Here is a 26,912-nt window from a genome sequence, read left to right on the forward strand (position 1 = left end):
TATACTACAAGGCTACAGTAACCAAAACAGCATGGTACTGGTATCAAAACAGAGAGATAGACCAATGGAACAGAACAGAGGCCTCAGAAATAATACCACACATCTACAACCATCTGATCTTTGACAAACCTGACAAAAACAATAAATGGGGAAAGGATTCCCTATTTAATAAATGGTGCTTGGAAAACTGGCTAGACATATGTAGAAAGCTGAAACTGGATCCCTTCCTTACATCTTACACAAAAATTAATTCAAGATGGATTAAAGACTTAAATGTTAGACCTAAAACCATAAAAACCCTAGAAGAAAACCTAGGCAATACCATTCAGGACATAGGCATGGGCAAGGACTTCATGTCTAAAACACAAAAAGCAAAGGCAACAAAAGCCAAAATTGACAAATGGGATCTAATTAAACTAAAGATCTTCTACATGGCAAAAGAAACTACCATCAGAGTGAACAGGGAACCTACAGAATGGGAGACAATTTTTGCAATCTACCCATCTGACAAAGGGCTAATATCCAGAATCTACAAAGAACTCAAACAAACTTACAAGAAAAAACAAACAACCCCACCAAAAAGTGGGCAAAGAATATGAACAGACACTTCTCAGAAGAAGACATTTATGCAGCCAACAGACACATGAAAAAATGCTCACCATCATTGACCATCAGAGAAATGCAAATCAAAACCACGATGAGACACCATCTCACACCAGTTAGAATGGCGATTATTAAAAAGTCAGGAAGCAACAGGTGCTGGAGAGGATATGGAGAAACAGGAACACTTTTACACTGTTGCTGGGAGTGTAAACTAGTTCAACCATTGTGAAAGACAGTGTGGCGATTCCTCAAGGATCTAGAACTAGAAATACCATTTGACCCAGCAATCCCATTACTAGGTGTATACCCAAAGGATTATAAATCTGGCTGCTATAGACACATGCACACATGTTTGTTGCGGCACTATTCACAATAGCAAAGACTTGGAACCAACCCAAATGTCCATCAATCATAGACTGGATTAAGAAAATATGGCACACATACACTATGGAATACTATGCAGCCATAAAAAAGGATGACTTCATGTCCTTTGTAGGGACATGGATGAAGCTGGAAGCCATCATTCTCAGCAAACTATCGCGAGGACAAAACACCAAACACCACATGTTCTCAATCATAGGTGGGAATTGAACAATGAGAACACTTGGACACAGGAAGGGGAACATCACACACCAGGGCCTGTCGTGGGGTCGGGGGAGTGGGGAGGGATAGCATTAGGAGATATACCTAATGTGAATGACGAGTTAATGGGTGCAGCACACCAACATGGCAGATGTATACATATGTAACAAACCTGTATGTTGTGCACGTGTACCCTAGAACTTAAAGTATAATAAATAAATAAAATAAAATTCCACTGCTCACGTGCTAAAAGTAGATAATCGTGATGACTGTACAATTCTGTGAATACACAAGAAACCACTGAGTTGTATACTTTAAATGGATCAGTTTTATGGTATGTAAATTATAGCTCAATAAAACTATCATAATAAAATTAAAAGAAAAAACCTCATTGGTCAAAACATTCTTATTGTTCAAATTATTATATGATAGTTTGTTGAACAAGTTGGCTTTCAGCATTTTACTACTTTGGATTATTAAAAACAGTATCAGCTTTACAAAATTCTACCCTGAACACATAAGAAAAGATACCCCAACAACAAGAACAAAAACCAACATGAAATAATGTCATTAATTTAAGACTACATAAAACACAGTAATGCAAACTGTAGTATTCTACTAAAACTCAAGCAAATATGTTTTCATGATCCTGTGAGCTAAACATGTACATACGTTTGCCATCTTCTATTTCTTTCATTTGCAATCCAAAGGATAAAAACAGAAAGATGATTCTATGAAGTTGCCAGTAAAATCAAAAGAAAACAATCTGCATGGTTCAACAGTTTTGCCCCACTTCTTCCAGAGCTAACAAAGTAGGAAAGAAGTAGAAAATCCCTTGAAGCAACTGTTGCTACTACTGGACCACTGTGTTATCATATATACTTTATTTCTTGTCCTTTTTTCCCTTCAGTTTATGTTTTCTCCTCTCATCACTCAGCTTCCTCACTTCATCCTCTCATCTTAGTAGCACAATATCTCCAAAAATGGAGATATTTGAAAATAAATATCTCCATTTATTTTCAAATGAGAGAATTAGAGTTTATAAAATATTTTCACATAAGATAACATGCATCTTTACAACTCAGTGGTATTACTTTCTATTTGTAGAAGAAAAGGTGGAGCTCAAAAAGATTACTGAGTTAGCCAAGTTCACAAAATTTGTAAATAACCAAGACAGAGGCCAAATATTTTTACTTCAAAGTTACTGCTCCTTCTATATTAGCATAGCTGAACTTCAAGATTATATAGTACTGAAGACCAAAAAGGTTGATTACCAGCAATCCCTTGATTATTTAAATTATATGATAGTAATCCTAAACTAAAAATGCTATCTTTAATTAAAATATTTCTTCTCTTATCCAAATTCTTTCTGTATACTCTATTCATAGTAATTATGCTATGTTTGCTGTTATTCTACTCTTTCCAAACAATCCTTTAAACTAAGCGTTTAATTATCTAGATTTTTAATCAAACACCATCCTCTGCAACCTTCATTAATTTTTCAGCGTCACTTTACTGAGGAATAATGATTTACTCTAAATTAAACAGCAATCAGTAGCAAAGTTCATTGGAATCTAGATATTGTACTTTCTCCTTTCCTTTATCTCATTTATAGCATTCCTGAAAACTTCCACTTACAGCAAAGGGAGGAAAAAAAGGAAGGCATTAAATGAGTTTGCGAGAGATTATATAGGGAATGATGACCAAAGGGCAATCATAATGACTTGTAAAGTAATTTAAGCAAAATGTTGATCTGAATCATAGACACATAGATATATTTAGGACTAAAAAGACCTGTAAGCCCACAAAAAAGAAGGAAGGAATTAAGGGAGGGAGGAAAAAAGATAGTTAATAGAGCTTCAGCTCACTTTCTTTTTTTTATACAATTAAAGTACAGAGGAATCATAAACACTCAAGGGAGATACGGATTTACTATTAGCTAGCTGAGGATACTCACAGAGAGATACCAGGGTTCCCTATTAGTGAATCCTGGCACACAAAGTCAGTAAGTTAAAGGAAGACAAGAACTGACCAAAGGAATAGGCAGACTCACACTGGAATCCCCTTCTCTTTCTGTCCTCCAAGTGTGGATCAAGAACTATCCACATCAGAAATACCCATGGCTTTAAACAGGTATATCACTATACTCCAACATAGACCTGTATAAACAAAATGTCTGGGAGTTGGACTTTTATATTTGCATTTTAACAAGACCATAGGTTATTTTTAAATCCACTGAAGTTTGAAGCCCTTTCCCCTCAATTCACCTTTGTCAATGGTCAGTCAAGCTGCTTGTTTAATTAAATTGTGTCTGCTTTGGCAAATGCCTTCTGGGGGCAAATACTGCTTCAGGTATTAGTTAATCTTAAAAAAGAGAAATTCTGTGTCCTTATTTAGGTCATTTTATTCCCTATGAAACTTACCAGTGATTTTCAAAAGACTGTAATTTAAAGCCTGGAGGTGAGGGATGAAGGAATAGGATAAGAGACAGGGAGGAAGTCATGCAGAGACAATATTTTTCTTGATTTTGTAAAAATTACTCAAAATGGGAAAAGAAACTACACAATAAATTAGGACAGAACATCTGCAAATTAAGATAGTATTAAGTATTTACGCTTCCATTCAACTATAAGAGATTGGCCATTTACTTGTATATGCCACTTTAAAACTCATTATGAAAACAAAAGTATTAATAAGTTTCATTTAGTGAAAGAAAGATTAGAAAGCAAAACATATATATTCTGTGTTTTTATAATACATACTATATTAAATTTTAATTTTACATAAGGCCTTTAAAGAAGGTACACTCATGAATTAAAACTGAAAGATATTTTTATGAAAAGATTACCGTTTGGTGCAGTGGGAGGTGACCAGATGCCATAATATTTTGGCAAATATTTTCGTAGCTCTAGAAGAACACCATCAAAACAGTCAGCAGCATAAACCTGAAACAGAGAAATATAACATTGCTAGGTTCTTACAATGCTTTGTAACTGTCCTGCACATTTCTCAAATAAAATATATTATGTTGAATTATAATTCATCTGGTATGGCTTCAATTGCAAGTAAATTTGGAACAAGCAAAAAATATTACTGTGTGTCTCCATGTCTCCAATGAGTAACTATGTATTATTTAGAGTACACTCTTGTTGGTTATCTAATTCTAGCCTTTTACTATCCTTGAACTATTTTACAACTTCGTAAGTTATAGATACTGATAGCAAATGCAAAATAACTCTTGTCCATAGACATGTAAATACATTCTGGCCAGAGGATGTTCTTCTGACTTTCCTCCATGCACCCTGAGAGGAGGAAATGTAGTGGCAATATGAAAATTCACATCAAACTTCCATTATTCCAGATAAATGTGTGTTTCTTTAACTTCTCTTTTGAACAAGTTTTAACATCTATCTGGTTCCCTCATTAAACAATACGTTAAAGCAAATCTTTAACATATATTTATTTTATATCTATAAGGTGATTTTTGATTTTATCTTTTTTTAAAAAAATCCTTTAACACAGTGTAAGTCTAATTGCTGCTCATTTAATTCCTTGATTTGTAACCATTAATAATTCTAAAAGATACTAGAAAATTCTAATATCCTAGAACTAGATTCTAGTTTTCCTAGAAGAAAAGAGATAATATTTTTTGTTTAAAAAATGACATGTAACACATTTTATCTAATGAACTTTCTCTAAATATTCCCTACCTAATTATTTAAAATCATTGAAGTTTACTGATGTAAAATGCTTACGAAAACTTAGTATTAGAATCTAATTATATATGCCAAACCATATTTATGTCAAGTAGTTGTATGCAACATAATTCTTCAGAATAAATTCAAGTGTGGCAGACTCTTGGCAGACCAAATATCCATGTGGTACATTGTATTTCCCAGACTCGCCTGTTGAATTGTTAGTAGAAGTGATTTATATTAGTCACTTCCAGGCCAAGGTAATTTAGAGCAAGTGTACCTGAACATCCCTCCATTCCTAGCACAATGACCATGGGTGCAGTGCTGAGGATGAGCTAATTACAAGATGAAGGAATGAAGTAGATCTCTGTGTACTATCTAAAGAACTCCATGCTATATTTATAAATGAAAAAGATAAAAGGCATATTACATACAAATATATATAGCAGGTCTATGGAATTAAGTAAGATACATATGCAGGTATCATCTCTGCAAAGGCAAAGGAAAAATGATAAATATTCATTTGAAACTACTGATAGTTTAATTCTGGAATGGAAATGAAAGATAAATTTTCTCTTCTTATTTAGAATATTTTTTAAAAGTAGTGGGGCTGGTGTTTACTGCAACATGCCAGGCAAGATAACGTAAGAACCTTTCTTTTTGTTGTTGTTTTTTGTTTTTTGAGATGGAGTCTTGCTCTGTCGCCCAGGCTGGAGTGCAGTGGCGTGATCTCAGCTTACTGCAAGCTCTGCCTCCTGGGTTTACACCATTCTCCTGCCTCAGCCTCCCAGGTAGCTGGGACTACAGGCATCCGCCACCATGCCTGGCTAATTTTTTGTATTTTTAGTAGAGACGAGGTTTCACCATGTTAGCCAGGATGGTCTCGATCTCCTGACCTCCTGATCCGCCCGCCCAGCCTAAGATAACCTAAAAACCTTTCTATCTTGAAATGTAGTATAAAATATAACAAATATTTTCTTAAATGCATAGCTGAGCTCTCAAGGAAAAAAAAGGAAATTCTTCTTAGTTTTGCATGCCTATGAAACAAAAGTGTTAACACAAGCAGTGATGTTTGGGCTTCACAGAGGTTCACTCAAGACCTGAACCAAAGGATCTCAGAACTCAGGGATGAGGCAGAGCTGAGGACAGAGTTACTATACTGAAACACAGAGACTAACTAAAATTCTAAATCCTGAAAAATAAAAATCTTGGCTTCCTTCTGCCTCCCCTAACCACTGAACTCCAAGAATGCTGGCAGCTAAGCTTACAGAGAAAAACAGAGAAGCAGCAAATAAACAATATTAGGAATGAAAAGGGAATCTCAACTGATAGAGCAGAATTTTTTTTTAATACTAGGAAAAGCTTTGTCAAGAGGGCAATTTGTATTAAAAAAGCAATCTAGGCCAGGCGCAGTGGCTAACGCCTGTAATGCCAGCACTTTGGGAGGCTGAGGTAGATGGATAACCTGAGGTCAGGAGTTCCAGACCAGCCTGGCCAACATGGCAAAACCCCATCTCTACCAAAACTACAAAAATTAGCCAGGCATGGTGGCATGCACTTGTAATCCCAGCTACTCAGGAAGCTGAGGCAGGAGAATCACTTGAACCCGGGAGGTGGAGGTTGCAATGAGCAGAGATCACGTCACTGGACTGCAGCCTGGGCAATAGCAAGACCACCTCTCACAAGAAAAAAAGTAATCTAAATATATTGTACTATCACACTAACAAATAAAAATCTGAAGAACTTTAAGAAACTGAATCACTGGTTAAAAATATATCCCTTCCCAGGAAAAAATGAAAGAAAGCACGAAAAAGAGGAAAGAAAGAAAAAGAAAGAGGGGGACATTCCAAGATGGCTGAATAGAAACAGCTCCAGTAGCAGCTCCCAGCGTGATCCATACTTGCCTCACCAGGGAAGCACAAGGGGTCGGGGGATTTCCCTTTCCTAGCCAAGGGAAGCCGTGACAGACTACCTGGAAAAACGGGACACTGCTGCCAAATACTGCACTTTTCCCAAGGTCTTAACAACCGGCAGGTAAGGAGATTCTCTCCCATGCATGGCTCGCTGGGTCCCATGCCAATGGAGCCTTGCTCACTGCTAGCACAGCAGTCTGAGATCGAACTGTGAGGCGGCAGCCTGGCTGGGGGAGGGGAGACCACCATTACTGAGGCTCGAGTAGGTAAACAAAGAAGCTGGGAAGCTTGAAGGGGTGGAGCCCACAACAGCTCAACAAGGCCTAACGCCTCTAGACTCCAACTCTGTGGGTAGGGCATAGCTGAACAAAAGGCAGCAGACAACTTCTGCAGACTTAAACATCCCTGTCTGATAGCTCTGAAGAGAGCAGTGGTTCTCCAAGCATGGCGTTTGAGCTCTGAGAATAGACAGACTGCCTCCTCAAGTGTGTTCCTGACCCCCGTATACCCTAACTGGGAGACACCTCCCAGTAGGGCCAACAGACAGCTCATATAGGCGGCTAATCCTCTGGGACAAAGCTTCCAGAGGAAGGATCAGGCAGCAATATTTGGTATTGTGCAGCATTTGCTGTTCTGCAGCCTCCACTGGTGATACCCAGGCAAACAGGGTCTTGAGTGGACCTCCAGCAAACTCCAACATACCTAGAGCTGAGGGACCTGACTGTTAGAAGGAAAACTAACAAACAGAAAGGAATAGCATCAACATCAACAAAAACTTCATCTACACCAAAATCCCATCTGTAGGTCACCAACATCAAAGACAAAAGGTAGATAAAACCACAAAGATGGGGAGAAACCAGAGCAGAAAAGTTGAAAATTCAAAAATCAGAGTGTCTCTTCTCCTCCAAAGGATCACATCTCCTTGCCAGCAATGGAACAAAGCTGGACGGAGAATGACTTTGACGAGTTGACAGAAGTAGACGTCACAAGATCGGTAATAACACACTTCTCTGAGCTAAAGGAGGATATTCAAATCCATCATAAGGAAGCTAAAAACCTTGAAAAAATATTAGACAAGTGGCTAACTAGAATAAACAGTGTAGAGAAGTCCTTAATTGACCTGATGGAGCTCAAAACCATGGCAAGAGAACTTTGTGATGCATGCACAAGCTTCAATAGCCAATTTGATCAAGTGGAAGAAAGGGTATCAGTGATTGAAGATCAAATTAATGAAATAAAGCCAGAAGACAAGGTTAGAGAAAAAAGAGTAAAAAGAAATGAACAAAGCCTCCAAGAAATATGGGACTATGTGAAAAGATCAAATCTACGTTTGATTGGTGTACCTGGAAGCAATAGGAAGAATGGAACCAAGTTAGAAAACACTCTTCAAGATATTATCCAGGAGAACTTCTCCAACCTAGTGAAGCAGGCCAACATTCAAATTCAGGAAATACAGAGAACGCCACAAAGATAACTTCTCGAGAAGAGCAACTCCAAGATACGTAATAGTCAGATTCACCAAGGTTAAAATGAAGGAAAAAGTGTTAAGGGCAGCCAGAGAGAAAGGTTGCATTACCCACAAAGGGAAGCCCATCAGACTAACAGTGGATCTCTTGGCAGAAACCCTAAAGCCAGAAGAGAGTGGGGGCCAATATTCAACATTCTTAAAGAAAAGAATTTTCAACCCAGAATTTCATATCCAGCCAAACTAAGCTTCATAAGTGAAGGAGAAATAGAATCCTTTAGATAAGTAAATGCTGAGAGACTTTGTCACCACCAGGCCTGCCTTATAAAAGCTCCTAAAGTAAGCACTAAACCTGTAAAGAAACAACCAGTACCACCACTGCAAAAACACGCCAAATTGTACAGACCACTGATGTTCTGAAAAAACTGCATCAATTAACGGGCAAAATAACCAGCTAACATCGTAAAGACAGGATCAAATTCACACTTAAAAATATTAAACTTAAATGTAAATGGGCTAAATGCTCCAATTAAAAGACACAGACTGGAAAATTGGACAAAAAAATCAAAACCCATTGGTGTGCTATATTCAGGAGACCCATCTCATGTGCAAAGACGCACATAGGTTCAAAATAAAGGGATGGAGGAAGATCTACCAAGCAAATGGAAAACAAAAAAAAGCACAGGTTGCAATCCTAGTCTCTGATAAAACAGGCTTTAAACCATCAAAGATCAAAAGAGACAAAGAAGTCCATTACACAATAGTAAAGGGATCACTCAATTCAACAAGAGCTAACTATCCTAAATATATATGCACCCAACACAGGAGCACCCAGATTCATAAAGCAAGTCCTGAGAGACCTACAAAGAGACTGAGAATCCCACAAAATAATAATCGGAGACTTTTACACCTGACTGTCAACATTAGACAGATCAACAAGACAGAAGGTTAACAAGGATATCCAGGAATTAAACTCAGCTCTGTACCAAGCAGACCTAATAGACATCTACAGAACTCTCCACCTCAAATCAACAGAATATACATTCTTCTCAGCACCACATCGCACTTATTCTAAAATTGACCACATAATTGGAAGTAAAGCACTCCTCAGGAAATGTAAAAGAACAGAAATCAAAACAAACTATCTCGCAGACCACAGTGCAATCAAACTAGAACTCAGGATTAAGAAACTTACTCAAAACCACACAACTACATGGAAACTGAACAACTTGCTCCTGAATGACAACTGGGTACATAACGACATAACGAAATGAAGGCAGAAATAAAGATGTTTTTTGAAAACAATGAGAACAAAGACACACAGACCAGAATCTCGGGGACACATTTAAAGCAGTGTGTAGAGGGAAATTTATAGCACTAAATGCCCACAAGAGAAAGCAGGAAAGATCTAAAATTGACACCCTAATATCACAATTAAAAGAACTAGAGAAGCAAGAGCAAACACATTCAAAAACTAGCAGAAGGCAAAAATTAACTAAGATCAGAGCAGAGCTGAAAGACACAAGAAACCCTTCAAATGATGAATCCAGCAGCTGGTTTTTTGAAAAGATCAACAAAACTGATAGACCGCCAGCAAGACTAATAAAGAAGAAAAGAGAGAAGAATCAAATAGACTCAATAAAAAATGATAAAGAGGATATCACCACCGATCCCACAGAAATACAAACTACCATCAGAGAATACTATAAACAACTCTATGCAAATAAACTACAAAATCTAGAAGAAGTGCATAAATTCCTGGACATATACACCCTGCCAAGACTAAACCAGGAAGAAGTTGAACCTCAGAATAGACCAATAACACAGAACTTTGGGAGGCAGAGGCAGGGGGACTGCCGGAGCCCAGGAGTTCAAGACTAGCCTGGACAACATGGTAAAACCCCATCTCTACAAAAAAAAAAACTGTTTTAAAATTAGCCAGGCTTGCTGGCCTGTGCCTGTAGTTCCAACTACTGTGGGGAGGTTGGGTGGGGGGGGGGGGGGAGATGCTGAGGTGAGAGGATCACTTGAGCTTAAGTGTTTTAGACCAGCCTGGACAACAAAGTGAGACCCCATCTCTACAAAAAAATACAAAAATTAGCCGGGCTTTGTGGCACACGCCTGCAGTTCCGACTACTTAGGAGGCACAGGCTGAGCTGGGAGAATAGCTTGAGCCTGGGAGGCAGAGGTTGCAAAGAATCAAGATCATGCCACTGTACTTCAGCCTGGGCAACAGAGCCAGACTCTATCTCAAAAAAGAAAAAATCAAAACAGAAAAGATGCTATGTATCGTCCCTTTCCCACTCCACCCTTCTCTACCCAAGAGGCTGACTTGAATCAACTGCATCAGTGAGGTCCCTTGCCCTCTTGCCCTTGGAAGACATAAACAAGAGACTGGAGGGTATGAGAAGAGTTGAAGTCAGTTATTTACTTTTCTAGCTCCCTCCTTAACAGGTCATGTCTTATCATAAAGTTACCTTCCCTAGGTTCCGGGAATCACTCTCTCCACTTCAGGCCCAGGGATGGTATAACATTATAACATCTCTTGCAGGTTGCCATAAGCTCTAACCCTACCTTTGTAAATATCCCTTTATGAAACCAACAGAGTATATCATTTGTATCTTGACAAAACGTTGCCTCACACAGAGGGTATTTTAATTTCTTTAACCTGAGAAGAAGTATCTACCATAAACACAGAAGAAGAATCTAAGAATTGAAATAGAATAGAAAATACTAGACTGCATCACATACACATACACATGGAAAGCACTGCTTTCCATGAAACTTTTGTTTCCGTTACATACACACAGTGACTATACTGTAAAATATGTGTCTAACTGTGAGTCACCACCAGAAAACTCTGAAAAACACTTTGAAGACAACAAAACAAATCTTACCTCACTTACCATATTATAGAATTCCAGCTCTCTTGGGCCCCTTGGAGGTGGTTGTAACTGTTTCAAAACTGTGCCATCTGGATGTTGTAGTATACCTACAGAACCAAAATCAGAAATTTTTTTAACGCTTTAATAATAGTAAACCTTGCTTCATTAAATAGATTTGTTCCTGAAGTGACAGGTAAACTACTTCCATTAAACTTAATGGTTTACTTTTACTTATTTCAGAAATTTTAACATTCAACCAACATGTTTCAGTACTTATTATATGCAAAGCACCAGAACATAAATTCCAAATATCTTCATTTTAGTGTCTCCAACCACTACCTCTTTTGGCACCCTCAGGCTTTATAATACATAGAACGTAAGTGTAAATTTGTATAAAAATTCCTCAGTAATAGGCTTTCTATAAGATGTTAATTTATAGTTATAAGAAGCAAGTTAAAAGCAATAGCACAAATTGACCCCACTTTTAAAACCAGAAAAGAACATTTGTGTTAACAGTGGCAATATATGAATTTCCTACTTGGCAACTTTTTACAAGTCTCTGTTGTCTAACAGCAACTAAAACATTTGCTGATTCAAATGCACTGTATACAATTGTATAGACAGTACCAGGGCATCTAGCCAACGGGTAAAGTGAGGGCTGAAATCAGGCAACAAGCCGAGAGCAGGAAGGGGCAACTTTTTATAATCTGTCCAAAGAGGGAGACTTTTTATAAAGTTGCCATATATATACACCAACACTGGTCCTACCCCTATACCATGAAGACACATTCCAAATTTATATGTTAAAATCTTAAATTTTGATGTATTGGGATTTTATAAAATCATGCTAGTCAGAATATCGCTCAAATAAACATATTTAGAATTTTGATAAAATATGCCACTTGAGTTTCCTTTTCTTTTTGGCAAGTGTTAGGAATTTTTTTCTTTCTGTCAGATAGGTAATGTGCTAACACTGCAATAAGATTAGAGTGAGGCATATCTCACGCATAAGCATGAAAACTCAATCATTGTGCTTATGAACTACAAAAGGATCTAGAATTTTTAATAATGCCAAAAAATGCAGAATTCAGCCAACAGAAGCAGAAAGTCTCAAGAGATACAGAAATCAAGTTTTTTTTTTTAATCTTAAGACTTAGAATAGGCCAGGCATGCTGGCTCACACCTGTAATTCCGGCACTTTGGTAGTTCATGGCTGGAAGAGTCTGAGATGAGTCTGGGCAACATAGTAGATCCTGTTTCCACAAAACATTTAAAAAAGAAACTTAACTGGGCATGGTGGCATGTGTCTATAGTCCCACCTACTCAGGAGAACGAGGTGGGAAGATGCCTTGAGCCCAGGAGTTTGAGGCTGCAATTAGCTATGATCAGGCCACTGCACTTCAACCTGGGTGACAGAGCAAGAGCCCTTCTCTAAAAAAAATTGTTTAAAATTTTAAAAAGGCCTAGATACAGAATAGAAGGAAGGTAAATATTAATCTTTCTGTATAAGACTGGTTGGTAAAGTTAAAAGACTTCAAAGAGTAGTCCACTATAACTAAAAATTTCTGAAGAATTCTGTTCCTGAAGGTTTGGATGGAGCACAAGAAAGGCCTTTATTCCCATGGTTATAACATTTTTTGTGGAGCTTAAAATGAGTAAAGAAGCTTTGATGAATAGTATTCCAGAGGAAAATAAAAATTGAACTTTCATAAATAAGCAGAGAACCATGACAGCTTCCCTGCCTTGGAGCAAACACCTCAGTCTAGATACAGGTGATCTTCCCATTAGACAAATACATTTTATCAGGCAAGCCGTAATCAGCCAAGCCGTAGACAACTGTGTGGGATAGCAGGATGGATTAGAGACTGTAATAATCCCAACACAAAAAGAAATTGCTTGATCCAACATGTCTCCCATATTACTCACCCTGCAACATAACCCCTCACGTTTGAGAAGATAGAAGGTGGTAATCTTGGCATTCTCTGGGTGAGTGAATTCCAGGATCCAAATAAACCAACAGTCAACCAACAGTTTCTCAGCCTGCAACCACGTACCCACCCCCAGCTCAAAAACTGTCAAGATAAAAAATGAGGCACCTTGGAATGGGCTGAGCCAATAACAGATACACTGAATCTAAGACTGCAGCCCCCTAACACTAGCTCAACTAAACTCAGTCCCTTACCCTAAACACCGGAAAGGGCTTGTACTCCATGGGGGATCAAAACAAAACAAAAAAATAGTATGCATCACTTCCCACTGTTCTTTAAACAAAATGCCCTAGATTCAAGAAAAAATTATGACACGAGTATATCAGCAAAACATGAAGCACAATCAAGAGAAACATTAATAGGAGATGACATACAGATGACCAAGTCATTGTAAGTAGCAAGCAAGCATTTTAAAACAAAAAGTATAAATATGCCAAAGAAACTATAGAAAAAGATTAATGTAAATGCTAAAGAGATTAGGTACTTCAGGAGATAAACTATGAAAAAAACTCTAAAACTGAAAAGGCACAGTATCGGAAATAAAAAATTTAATTAATGGGATTTAATCAACAGATAAGCAATCACAGAAGAGCAAAGAACATTCAGAAAGACCAATACAAAATATCTAAATTAAAGCAAATACAGAAAAGTATCTAAAAAGAAAAAAAAAATGTATACAGCATTAGAAACCTGTAAGGTAATACCAAGAGTTTTTAACAAACGTGTAGTTGGGGTACTATAAAAAGAAAAGAGAATGGGCCAGAGAAAAAAATCTAGGCTTTCAAGTTTCTACCTAGGATACAGAAAGCTGGAAGAAGCATTGCTCCCACTTATAATCTACAAAATCATAATTTTTCATGAAGCCATCAAAGTGTTGAGATAATAACCAACAAACTTGAAATCTAAAGGAAGACATACACCATGAAAAAAAAAAAAAAAGACAAATGAGAGCGCTGGCTCACCCATGGAGGGAAATGGGAAGGTGGGGTTACCTTACAAGGGGGTTAGAAAAATACAGCTAAAATTTTTAACAAATAGCTAATGGCAAAGTGTAGATTCGAGTGAGGGTATAAAACTCCAAGAAGTTGCAAACACTTGCGACATTTTCTTCCAGGCTGTCAAGAAAAAGACTGGAGAGACGCAGAAAGCCAGAAAAAATGACCATCAGAGGTACAGGCATGGAGGAAGTGAGGCACCACTACTAAAAAAGACCCTATTCCCCTCTGGATCCAAAAGTCTTAAGTTGTTGAGGTAAGAGCAGCAAATCATGCTGCCCCAAGAAACAGGTGACAAGCCATTGTGGATGGTAAAAGAATACAGAAAAATTTTCTCCAACCCTGGGAGGGTGAAGGAAGACAGGAAATCATATGCAGTCCTAGCTTTAGAGGTCTCCTACTGCTGGAGGTGAGAAGGAAACTCATGCAAAGGACCTGATGAAGACACAAGGCAGTCTGACTTCTACAGGAAAGAGGGGCAGGATCCCTGAACAAGTCCCATTCCCCAAAACTTAGGATCACAGAGCATACCTAACACTGAAGCTGGGCCAAGACAATAGAGGATACCTCTTCAGTCTAGCACCAGGGTAGCTATCACCAAGTAAAAAATAATAGTAATCTACATTTGCGGGAGGGGCATGAACATAGAGAAAACTGCCTCTGAGGCCTAGGTGCACAAAGAAGACCTAAAGCAGAGGGTTAAACAGGAATACTGAGAAAAATCCTCTGGCAAATCAGGTCCACCCTGAACAAAAGATGACACTAGCAGAATTTCAAATCTGTGGTGCACTGACAGTATTTTAGTCAGCCGGGGTTTGCATAACAAAATGCCATAGACTGAGCAGCTTAAACCATAGAAATTTATTTTTCCATATTTCTGAAGGCTAGAAGTCCCAGACCAAGGTGCTGGGAGATTTGGTTCCTAGAATGGGCTCTCTTAGCTTGTAGAAGGTCACCTTCTCACTGTGTTCTCATATGGCAGACAGAGAGCTAACTCTCTAGTGCCTTTTCTTACAATGACACATTCTGTTGGGTCAAGACTTCACCCTTATTACCTCATTTAACCTTACTTACCTCCAGAAAGGTGCAATCTCCAGATATGCTTACATTTCCAGGGGAGGGGGGCTTCAACATATGAATTTTGAAGGACACAAACACTCAGTCCATAACAGAAACCAATTCTAACAACAACATTTAAATTTATCTAAACTCCTCATTAGATTGGTTCAAATCACCAACATTATCAGTCAAGCAGAAGAGGTATATTCAATTCAGTAACAAATACTGTTGCCTTCAGTTTGCTACAGTCCTACCCATGATGCCCACTAGAATTTAATAAAAATTACAACAGATAAAAAAAGCAAGGAAAATAATACTGTCAAGAGATACAGGAAAATACAGACCAGTATCAGAAATGACAGTGATGCTAACATTATCAGACAGGGGAATTTAACCATAATTAATATGTTAAAGCTGTAAGAGAAAAAGTACACAACATGTATGAAAAGACAAGTGCTTCCATCAGACAGAAACTTTAAGAGTTTAATGGAAATAGTAGAAATAAAATACATGGTAACAGACATGAAGAAAGCTTTCTACAGGTTCATCACTAGACTCAAAACAACCAAGGAGAGAATCAGTAAATTTGATGTCAGGTCAATAGAAATTACACAAATTGAAACACAAAGGGAGAAAAAACAAAAAGGAAGGAGAAATCAGAAGAAAGCATCCCAGATCTTTAGAATAATATCAAACCGTCTATGATAATGATAACTATCTGATATGTTTTGGTTCTGTGTGCCCACCCAAATCTCATGTTGAATTGTAATCCCCTGTGTTGGGGGAGGGACTTGGTGGGAGGTGACTGGATCATAGGGGCAGATATCCCCCTTGCTGTTCTCATGATGGTGAGTTCTCATAAGATCTGGTAGTTTTAAAGTGTGTAGCACTTCCCCCTTCTCTCTCTCTCTCCCTCCTACTCAGCCATGTAAAGAAGGTGTGGGCTTCCCCTTTGCCTTCCACCACAACTAAAAGTTTCCTGAGGCTTTCCCAGCCATACCGCCTGTACAGTCTGTGGGACTGAGTTAATTAAACCTCTTTTCTTCATAAATTACGTCTCAGGTAGTTCTTTATAGCAGTGTGAAAATGAACTAATACACTATCCTAGGAAAAAATTCTGAGAAAGGCACACCCGTGTTGATTATAACATTATTCACAATAGCTGAGAAGTGGAAGCAACTTCTATGTCCATTGACAGATGAATGGGTAAAAAAAAAAAAAAAGTTGTATAGGCATACAATAGAATGTCATTCATTATTTTGTATATATACATGCATATGCATTGCATGTATAGATATGCATTGCATATGCATACAATAGAATGTCACTGCCTTTAAAAAAAGAAAAATTCTGTCTTATGCTAACGCATGGATGAAACTTAAAGACATTATGCTAAGTGAAATAAACCAGTAACAAAAAGATAAATACTACATGATTACACTTATATGAGATATTCAAAGCAGTTAAAATCTTGGAAAACAGAAAATAGAATGCTAGCTGCCAAAGGCCAGGAAAAGGGAGAAAAAAGGAGTTGTTGTTCAGTGGACATGAGTTTTAAAAGATGAAAAAGTAGGCCAGGCAATGGTGGCTCATGCCTATAATCCCAGCACTTTGGGAAACCGAGGCAGCCAGATCACTTGAGGTCAGCAGTTCGAAACCAGCCTGGCCATCATGGTGGAACCCCGTCTCTACTAAAAACACAAAAATTAGCCAAAGGTGGTGGTGGTGGCACATGCCTGTAAACCCAACTACTCGGGAGGCTGAGGCAGAAGAATCACTTGAATCCAGGAGGCGGAGGTTGCTGTGAGCTGAGATCACGTCACTGCACTCCAGCCTGGGTGACAGAGCAAGACTCTGTCTCAAAAAAAAAAAAAAAAGAAGAAGATGAAAAAGTCCCAGAGATCTGTTGCACATCAATGTGCACGTAATTAAGAGTACTGTACATTTAAAAATGGCTAAGGTGGCAGACTGCATGTGCTTTTCAACAAAATTAAAACTGTTTTATATTCAGCAGGATTACAAATATTCAAAATAAATGCACGCTAAAATTTCTATCTGTGGAAGGCACTTTCTAAATATGTTTTTTGATACATAACTGTACATACTTATGTGTATGCACATATATGTATTTTGATATGTGCTTACAATGTGTAATGATCAAATAAGGGCCATCAGCATATCCATCACCTCAAATGCATAATTTATTTGTGTTGGGAACATTTCAAATATTCTCTTCTATTTTGAAATATACATTTTTATGAACTGTAATCACCCTATCATGCTATTAAACACTAGAACTTACTCCTTCTAAGTGTATTTTTGCACCGGTTAAACAATCTCTCTTCATTCCTCCCAACAACCTTTCCCAGCTTCTGGCAACCATCATTCTACTCTCTACCACCATGAGATCAATGTTTTTAGCTCCCACATCTGAAGAAGATCATGTGTTATTTGTCTTCCCATGCCTGGTTTATTTCACTTCATATAATGAGCTCCAATTCCATCCACGTTGCTGCAAATAACAGAATTTCATTCTTTTCTATGGCTGAATAATATTCCATTATGAACCACACTTTCTTTATCTATTCATCTGTTGTGGACACTTAGGTTGATTCCATATGTTGGCTATTGTGAATACAGCTACAGTAAACATGGGAGTGCAGATATCTCTTCAACATATTGATTTCTTTTGGATATATATTCACAAGTAGGAATGCTGGATCATATGGCTGATTTATTTTTAGTTTTTTGAGGAATTTCCATACTATTTCCCAAAGTGGCTACACTGATTTACATACCTAACAACTGTGTAGTAGTGTTCTCTTTCTCCACATCCTTGCCAGCATCTGCTGTTCTTTTACTTTAAAAAAAATGTATATGCTGTTACTGTTTTTGAGATAGGGTCTCACTCTGTAACACAGGCTGGAGTGCAGTGGCACAATCATAGCTCATTGCAGCCTCCAACCTCTGGGCTCAAGCAATCCTCCCACCCCAGCCTCCCAGGGCTGGGACTACAGGAATAAGCCACCATGCTCAGTTTGATGTTTTAATAATAACCATTTTAACTAGCATGAGATAATATCTTATTGGTTCTTAGATTTGCATTTCTCTTATGATTAGTGATGTTGAGCACTTTTTCATACCCCAATTGGTCATTTGTATGTCCACTTTTGAGAGATGTCTATTCAGAATCTTTGCCCAGTTTTTATTGGATTATTTTTGCTGTTGAGTTGGTTATTTATATATTCTGCTTATTAATCTGTTCTCACATGGATAGTTTGCAAATATTTTCTCCCATTCTATAGGCTGTCACTCTGTTGATTGTTTCATTTGCAGTGCATAAGCTTTTTGGCTTGATGTAACCCCATTTGTATGTTTGCTTTTGTTGCCTGTCCTTCTGAGGTCTTGCCCAGAAAATCTTTGCCCAGACCATTGTCCTAAAGCATTTCTTCAGTATTTTATTCTGGTAGTTTCATGTTTTACATCCAATCCAACCAAATACATATTCATTTTTTATATATGGAAAGGGATAGAGATCTAGTTTCATTTTTCTGCTTATGGATATCCAGTTTTCCCACCCCATTTATTGAAGACACCATTCCTTCCCCAATGTACGTGCTTGGCACCTTTGCCAAAAATCAATTGGCTGGAAATGTGTGAATTTATTTACAGGTTCACTATTATGTTCCATTAGACTATGTGTCTTTTTGTGTCAGTGCCATGGTGTTTTGGATATTAGACCTATGTGGTAAATTTTGAAGCCAGGTAGTATGATACCTCCAGCTTTATTCTTTTTGCTTAGGATTTCTTTGGGTATTTGAGGTCTTTTGTGGTTCCATACAAATTTAGGACAATTTTCTATTTCTCTGACGAATGTCTTTGGTGATTTGATAGGGATTACATTGACTCTGTAGACTGCTTTGGGTAGTATGAACATTTTAATGATATTAATTCTTCCAATCCATAACATATCTTTTCATATTGTGTGTCTTCTTCAATTCTTTCAGCAGTGTTTTATCGTTTTCATAAGTTATTTCACTTTTTGGTTTAATTTTTTCTGAGGGTTTTTGTTGTTGTTGTTAAGTTGTTGTTGTTAACTATTGTAAATGAGATTGCTTTTTTGTTTTTCATATTGTTCACTGTTGATGTGTAGAAATGAAGATTTTTGTATGTTGACTTTGTATCTTGCAGCTTTGCTGAATTCTTTCATCAGCTCTAACAGTATTTCGTTGGAGTCTTTAGATTTTTCTAAATATAAGATCATGTTGTCTGCAAACAAGGATAATTTGACTTCCTCCTTTCTTATTTCCTTCTCTTGACTAACTGCTCTGACCAGGACTTCCACTTGTATGTCAAACAGAAGTGGTGAAAATGAGCATCTTTGTCTTCTTCTAAGATCTCAGAAGGGCTTCAGTTTTTCCCAATTCAGTATTATATTAGCTGTGAGTTTTCACAAATGGCCTTTATTTGTTCTGAAGTACATTCTTTCTATACACAGTTTGGTGAGAGTTTTTATCAGGAAGCGATGTTGAATTTTATTACATCTTTTTCAGCATCTATTGAAACAATTACATAGTTTCTGTTTTTTATTCTGTGAATGTGATGTACCATTTGCCATAGTATGTCAAACCATCCTCAGAAACTTTTCGTCTATTTCACTTCTACTAATTTTGGTTTTGGTTTGTTCTTGCTCTTCTAACTCCTTGAGATGCATCATTAGGTTATTTGAAGTCTTTCTACATTTTGACATCAGTGTTTATTGCTATAAACTTCCCTCAAAGAACTGCTTTTCTTGCATCCCATGTGTTGGTATGCTGTTTCCATTTTCATTTGTCTGAAGGAATATTATAATTTAATTTCTTAATTGACTCCATTAATTGTTCAGGAGCATGTTGTTTAATTTCCATAAATTTGTACCATTTCCATCTTTCCTTCTATTATTGGTTTCTAGGTTTATTCTGTGTGGTCAGAAAGGATTGTTGATATTACTATTTGTTTGTTTGTTTGTTTTGAGATAGAGTCTCGCTCTGTTGCCCAGGCTGGAGTGCAGTGGCACGATCTCGGCTCACTGCAAGCTCTGCCTCCCAGGTTCACGCCATTCTCCTGCCTCAGCCTCCCAAGTAGCTGGGACTATAGGGGCCCGCCACCATCCCCGGCTAATTTTTTGTAGTTTTAGTAGAGATGGGGTTTCACCGTGTTAGCCAGGATGGTCTCAATCTCTTGACCTCATGATCTGCCCATCTTGGCTTCCCAAAGTGCTGGGATTACAGGCGTGAGCCACCATGCCTGGCCCCCCGTTGATATTATTTTTAAAAATTTGTTAAGACTTGCTTTGGAATCTAACATATGATTTGTCCTGGAGAATGCCACATGCATTATTGAAAAAAATGTATACTCTGCAACTGTTTACTGCAATATTCTGTAAATATCTGTTGGGTCCATTTGGCTTACAGTCCAATTTAACTCTGAAGACTGCTGATTTTTCTATCTGGATCACATGTCCATTGCCAGAAGTGGCGTGTTGAAGTCTCCTACTATTATTCTATTACAGTCAGTTTTTCCCTTTAGGTCCATTAGTATGTTTTATATACTTGGGTGCTCCAGTGTTGCATACAAACATATTTACAATGATTATATCCTCTTGCCATACTACTGACTCCTTCACCATTATGTAAGAAAATGGCCTCCTTTGTCCTCTGTAACACTGTTGACAAAGTTTATTTTATCTGATACAACCATAGCTACTGCAGCTCTTTTGGTTTGCATTTGCATGGAATATCTTTCCATCCCTTTACTTTCAATCTGTGCATGTCTTTAAAGGTAAAGTGAGTTTCTTGCAGACAGCATATAGTTGGGTCTTGTTTCATTATGCATTCAGCAACTCTATGACTTTTAATTGGGGAATTTAATACACTTACACTCAAGGTATGATAGGTAAGGGTTTACTTCTGTCATTTTGTTAGTTGTTTTGTTTTGCAGATCTTTTTTTCCTTTTTCCCACTTAATGTCATAGTTAAGGATTTTTTTCTAGTAGTATGTTCTGATTCTATGCCATTTATTTTTAGTGTCTCTCTTACAGGTTTTTGGTTTGTGGTTACCACGAGGCTTATAAAAAATATTTTGTAGTTACAACAGGTTATTTTAAACTGATAACAACTCAATGTGGACTGACAAGCATCAAAAACAAACTCTGTATTTTAACACCATATCACCCCTGTACTTTGACTTTCATGCTTCAATTTATACCTTTTTATATTGCCTCTTAACCAATTGTTGGAGTTACTAAGAGTTTTGTCTTTTAGTCTTCATACTTAAGATATAATAACTACAGTATTAGAGTATTCTGAATTTGATTGTTTCACTTTTTTTTTTTTTTAAGGTTTACTTTTAGGCTCAGGGGTCCAGGTGCATGTTTGTTCTGTAGGTAAATTGTATGTCACAAAAGTCTGCTGTACAGATTATTTCATCACACAGATAATAAGCATAATACCAAATAGTTGTTCTACTTTTATCCAAGAGTTTTCTTTTTTTTTTGAGATGCAGTCACCTTCTATCACCCAGGCTGCAGTGTAATGGTGCAATATCAGCTCACTGCAACCTTTGCCTTCTGGGTTCAAGTGATTCTCCTGCCTTGGCTTCCTGAAGAGCTGGGATTACAGGCACCCATCACCCGCCCGGGTAATTTTTGTATTTTTAGTAGAGATGGGGTTTCACCATGTTGGCCAGGCTGGTCACAAACTCCTCACCTCAGGTGATCCACCCACCTTGGCCTCCCAAAGTGCTAGGATTACAGGCATGAGCCACTGTGCCCAGCCTCATCCATGAGTTTTTTTAACTTCAGATGTTTTCTTGTTACATCTTAGCATCCATTTCCTTCAGACTGAAGAACTCCCTCTAGCAGTCTAATATGGTTTGGCTGTGTCCCCACCCAAATCTTACCTTGAATTGTAGTAATCCTCACATGTCAAGGGCAAAGTCAGATGGAGATAATTAAATAATGGAGGTGGTTTCCCCCATACTGTTCTTTCGGTAGTAAATAAGTCTCTGATAGTTTTATAAATGGGAGTTCCCCTGCACAAGCTGTCTTGCCTGCCACTATGTAAGATGTGACTTTGCTCCTCATTCACCTTCTGCCATGATTGCCAGGCCTCCCAAGCCATGTGGGACTGTGAGTCAATTAAATCTCCTTCCTTTATAAATTATCCAGTGTTAGTTATGTCTTTATTAGCAGCGTGAAAATAGACTAATACACAGTTCTTGCAAAACAGGTCTGGCATTGATGAACTCCCTCAACATTTGTTTGTCTGGAAATGTTTTTATCCTTCCTTTGTGTTTGAAAAATAGCTTTACTGGGCCAGGCACAGTAGCTCAAGACTATAATCCTAGCACTTTGGGAGGACAAGGCAGGCAGACTGCCTGAGCTCAGGAGTTTCAGGAGTTCGAGAACAGCCTGGGCAACACAGTGAAACCCTGTCTCTACTAAAATACAAAAAATTAGCTGGGCATGGTGGCATGTGCCTGTAGTCCCAGCTACTCAGGAGGCTGAGGCAGGAGAATGCTTGAACCCAGGAGGTGAAGGCTGCAGTGAGCCATCACGCACTGCACTCCAGCCTGAGTGACAGAGTAAGACTCCATCTCCAAAATAAAAAAGAAAAAGAAAAATAGCTTTACTGGGTACAATATTCTTGGTGGACAATTTCCCTCCCTCTCTTCCTCCCTCCCTTCCTTTGAATATAGCATTCCAGTCTCTCCTGGCCTTCAAGGTTTCTGCTGAGGAATCCATTGAAAGCCACATTGGGGCTCCACTGACTGAGATATGTTTCCTTTCTCTTGATGTTTTTAGTATTTTTTCTTTGTCTTTGATTTTTGCTAATTTGATTATAATGTGCCTTGGGGAATTCCCTCTCTAGGTTGAATTTGAATGGTAATCTCTCAGCTTCCTTTACCTAGATGTTGTCATCTTTCCTCAGATTTTGGAAATTTTCAGTCATTATTTCCTTAAATATGCCTTCTAGGCCTTTTTCACTCTCATCTCCTTTAAAAATTCCAATTATCAGAGGTTGCTTCCCTTATTGATGTCTCATAATTCTTGTAGGCCCTCTTCATTCTTTATTCTTTTCTTTTTGCTCCTCTGTTTAGGTAAATTCATAGCTTCTATCCTCAAGCTCAATAATTCTTTCCTCTGTTTGATCAAGTCTGCTGTCAAAACTTTCTAATGAGTTTTTTCATTCAGTTATGGTACTCTTTATTTATGGGATCTCTCTCTTTTTTAAAAAACACTTCTATTTTTGTCAAACTTCTCATTTCATTTCGGGAGTGTTTTCCAAATTCCATTCAGATTTCTATCCATATATTCTTGTGATTCCCTGAACTTCCTCAAAAAGTAATTCTAAATTCTCTTTCAAAAATCTTGTAGATCTTCAATTCTTCTAGTTCATTTCTGGAGTTGAGTTGGTTTCTTTTGGTAGTATCATACTTTGTTGGATTTTCACAATCCTTGCATCTTTATGTTGATGCCTGCCCATTTGAAGAGACAGTTAACTCTTCTAGTTTTTGCAGGTGTTCTTTATTGCTGTTAGTTAGACCTTTACTTTTTAGTATCAGAACTTAAACATGGCCTGTTGTTTCTTCCTGTTTGGTGGATGACTCAGAGTAAGTACTGGAACTAAAACACTGCATTAGAACTAATTCATTGCCCTGTCATTGTTTCCTGTTCTGGGGAAGACTTATAATGAACATTGAAGCATAAATGCTGTTGCAGGATGAAATCACTGCCCTGCCATTGTTTCCCACTCTAGGGAAGACTTGAAGTGAGCACCAAAGCTTAAACACTGCCACAGAACTACATTGCTGCCCTACCACTGTTTCTTAAACTGGAGAAAACTTAAGTGGGCACTGGAACTTAAGCATGACTGTTAGTTGTTTCTATATAGGGAAGGTTCCATGCAAGCACCTGGGCTTTGTGGAAAGCCTGGGATTCAGGCTATCCCACAGACTATGTCCCTACAGCTCTATGGCATCAGCCAGTCTCTTCAACACGGTTTCCCAGCTGATTGGAGTACTGAGTAGCCACAAAGATCCACACACCTGTCACTGTAATCACTGACCCACTTTTGTTCCCAATACACTCCAGTTGGTTCAATCCTTCTGGCATTTCCAGTGGTACCTATGAGATGGAGCTGGAGTGGGCTTTCCATGAAGATTCCCAGACCAGTGAGAAGATTAAACATCCACCTCCAATTCTCTCCTCTCACCTCAGAAACCATGGGTCAAGGGAAATTTTCTGAGTGGTGTTATGCCAGCTTCGGGGAGGGGTTGGCACAATCTGAAATGATGATTTCTCTTATCAGCCAAGGTTTCTCTCATGTCTGTGGATACAGGGGATTTCTCTGATTCTTCCGAGTTCTGGTGTATTCAGGCTGGTGCTCTTGTCTTTGAATGGTTTCTAATTGTATTTTTATGAAAGCAGTGATGCTAGGGGATCTTCTATTCTGCCATCTTGATGATATCACCATCTAGGTAATTTATATTTCTTTGTTTTTTCTTTTTTGTAAATTTCTCCTGGAAATTTCTATGATAAATATATATTGGCCAGGTGTGGTGGCTCACACCTATAATCCCAACACTTTGGAAAGCTGAGACAGTGATGTGGGATGTCAGAGACCCAGACCAGAGGGACCGACTGAAGCCACAGCAGAAGAACACAAATTGTGATGATTTCACGGACATTTACTAGTTCCCCAAATTAATACCTTTACAATTTCTTACGCCTGTCTTTACTGCAATCTCTGAACATAAATTGTGAAGATTTCATGGACATTTATCACTTCCCCAATCAATACTCTTATAATTTCCGATGTCTGTCTTTAATCTCTTTTTTTTTTTTTTTTTTTTTTTTTGAGACGGAGTCTCGCTCTGTCACCCAGGCTGGAGTGCAGCGGCCGGATCTCAGCTCACTGCAAGCTCTGCCTCCCGGGTTTATGCTATTCTCCTGCCTCAGCCTCCTGAGTAGCTGGGACTACAGGCGCCCGCCACCTCGCCCGGCTAGTTTTTTGTATTTTTTAGTAGAGACGGGGTTTCACCATGTTAGCCAGGATGGTCTCGATCTCCTGACCTCGTGATCCGCCCGTCTCGGCCTCCCAAAGTGCTGGGATTACAGGCTTGAGCCACCACGCCCGGCCGTCTTTAATCTCTTAATCCCATCATCTTCACAAGCTGAGGATGTATGTCACCTCAGGACCCTGTGATGATTGCGTTATCTGCACAAATTGTTTGTAAAGCATGTGTGTTCGAACAATATAAAATCTGGGCACCTTGAAAAGAACAGGATAACAGCGATTTTCAGGGAATTAGGGAGATAACCATAAGGTCTGACTGCCTGCAGGGCCAGACAGAACAGAGTCATATTTCTCTTCTTACAGAAGCTAATAGGAGAAATATCGCTGAATTCTTTTCTCAGCAAGGAATAACTCTGGGAAAGGAATGCATTCCCAAGGGGAGGTCTCTAAAATGGCCACTCTGGGAGTGTCTGTCTTATGTGGTTGAAGATAATGGATGACATACGCTCTTGTCTCCTGCAGTGCCCTCAGGCTTGCTAGGATTAGGACACTCCAGCCTGGCAAATTCTAGTCAGACCGGTTGTCTGCTCTCGAACCCTGTTTCCTGTTAAGATGTTTATCAAGACAATGCATGCCCAGTAGGACATGGAACCTCATCAGTAATTCTAATTTCGCCCTGGCCTTGTGATCTCGCTCTGCTCTTCTGCCCTTGTAATCTTTTATTGCCCCTTGAGGCATGTGATCTTTGTGATTTACTCCCTGTTCGTACCCCCCTCCCCTTTTGAAATCCCTAATAAAAACTTGCTGGTTTTGTGGTTCAGGGGACATCACAGAACCTGCTGACATGTGATGTCACCCCCAGAGGCCCAGCTGTAAAATTTCTCTCTTTGTACTCTTTCTCTTTATTTCTCAGACCAGCCAACACTTAGGGAAAATAGAAAAGAACTTATGTTGAAATACTGGGGGTTGGTTCCCCTGATAAGACAGGAAGAAAACTTGAGCTGAGGAGTTCAAGACCAGCCTCAGCAACATAGTGAGATCCCATCTCTACAAAAAATAAATGAAAATTAGCCAGGCATGTTGGCACATGCCTGTAGTCTCAGCTACTTGAGGGGCAGAGATGGGAGGATCACTTGAGCCCAAGAGGTTGAGGCTGCTAGTGAGCTGTGATCACACCACCGCACTCTGGTCTGAGTGTAAAAGACCCTGCTTCTAAAATCAAACGGAATAAAACAAATGAAAACAACATATTTTGCTTTTATTATTAGAAAAGAAAACCTGTGATATAAGAAAGTATATACATTATATACATACTAAGAGAATAATAGATTTTGTTTAATCTCAGTTAAACACAGGGTATTTTAACAGCCAGGCCCAGTGGCTAACACCTGTAATCCCAGCACTTTGGGACTCCAAGGCAGGTTGATAGCCTGAGGTCAGGAGTTCGAGACCACCAGCCTGGTCAACATGGTGAAATCCTGTCTCTACTAAAAACACAAAGATTAGCCAGGCATGGTGGCATGCGCCTGTAATCTCAGCAACTTGGGAGGCTGAGACATGAGAATCTCTTGAACTTGGGAGGCAGAGGTTGTAGTGAGCTGAGATTACAACACTGTACTCCAGCGTGGGCAATGGTGCAAGACTCTGTCTCAAAAACAATAATAAATTA

General features: G+C 38.5%; 1 protein-coding gene and 1 non-coding gene across 3 annotated transcripts in view; both read right to left on the reverse strand.

Moving 5' to 3' along the window:
• The window catches only part of IPMK (inositol polyphosphate multikinase), a 75,674-nt gene that overhangs the window by 38,340 nt on the left and 10,422 nt on the right, over nt 1-26,912 (reverse strand). Inside the window, exons 2-3 of one of the 2 annotated variants that reach the window (XM_026454834.1) lie at nt 11,165-11,250; nt 4,034-4,130 (exon numbers count right to left, since the gene is read on the reverse strand). In XM_026454834.1, coding sequence (XP_026310619.1) covers nt 4,034-4,130; nt 11,165-11,250 — 183 coding nt within the window. Of the gene's footprint in view, nt 1-4,033; nt 4,131-11,155; nt 11,251-26,912 lie in introns of both variants that reach the window. The other variant, XM_026454833.1, reaches the window with a different exon arrangement.
• Nucleotides 12,093-12,196, reverse strand: LOC111521947. The gene has a single exon (XR_002725123.1). It is a non-coding gene; the product is annotated as a small nucleolar RNA U13 (small nucleolar RNA).

The sequence above is a fragment of the Piliocolobus tephrosceles genome, chromosome 9, assembly GCF_002776525.5.
Source record: "Piliocolobus tephrosceles isolate RC106 chromosome 9, ASM277652v3, whole genome shotgun sequence".
Lineage (NCBI taxonomy): Eukaryota > Metazoa > Chordata > Mammalia > Primates > Cercopithecidae > Piliocolobus > Piliocolobus tephrosceles.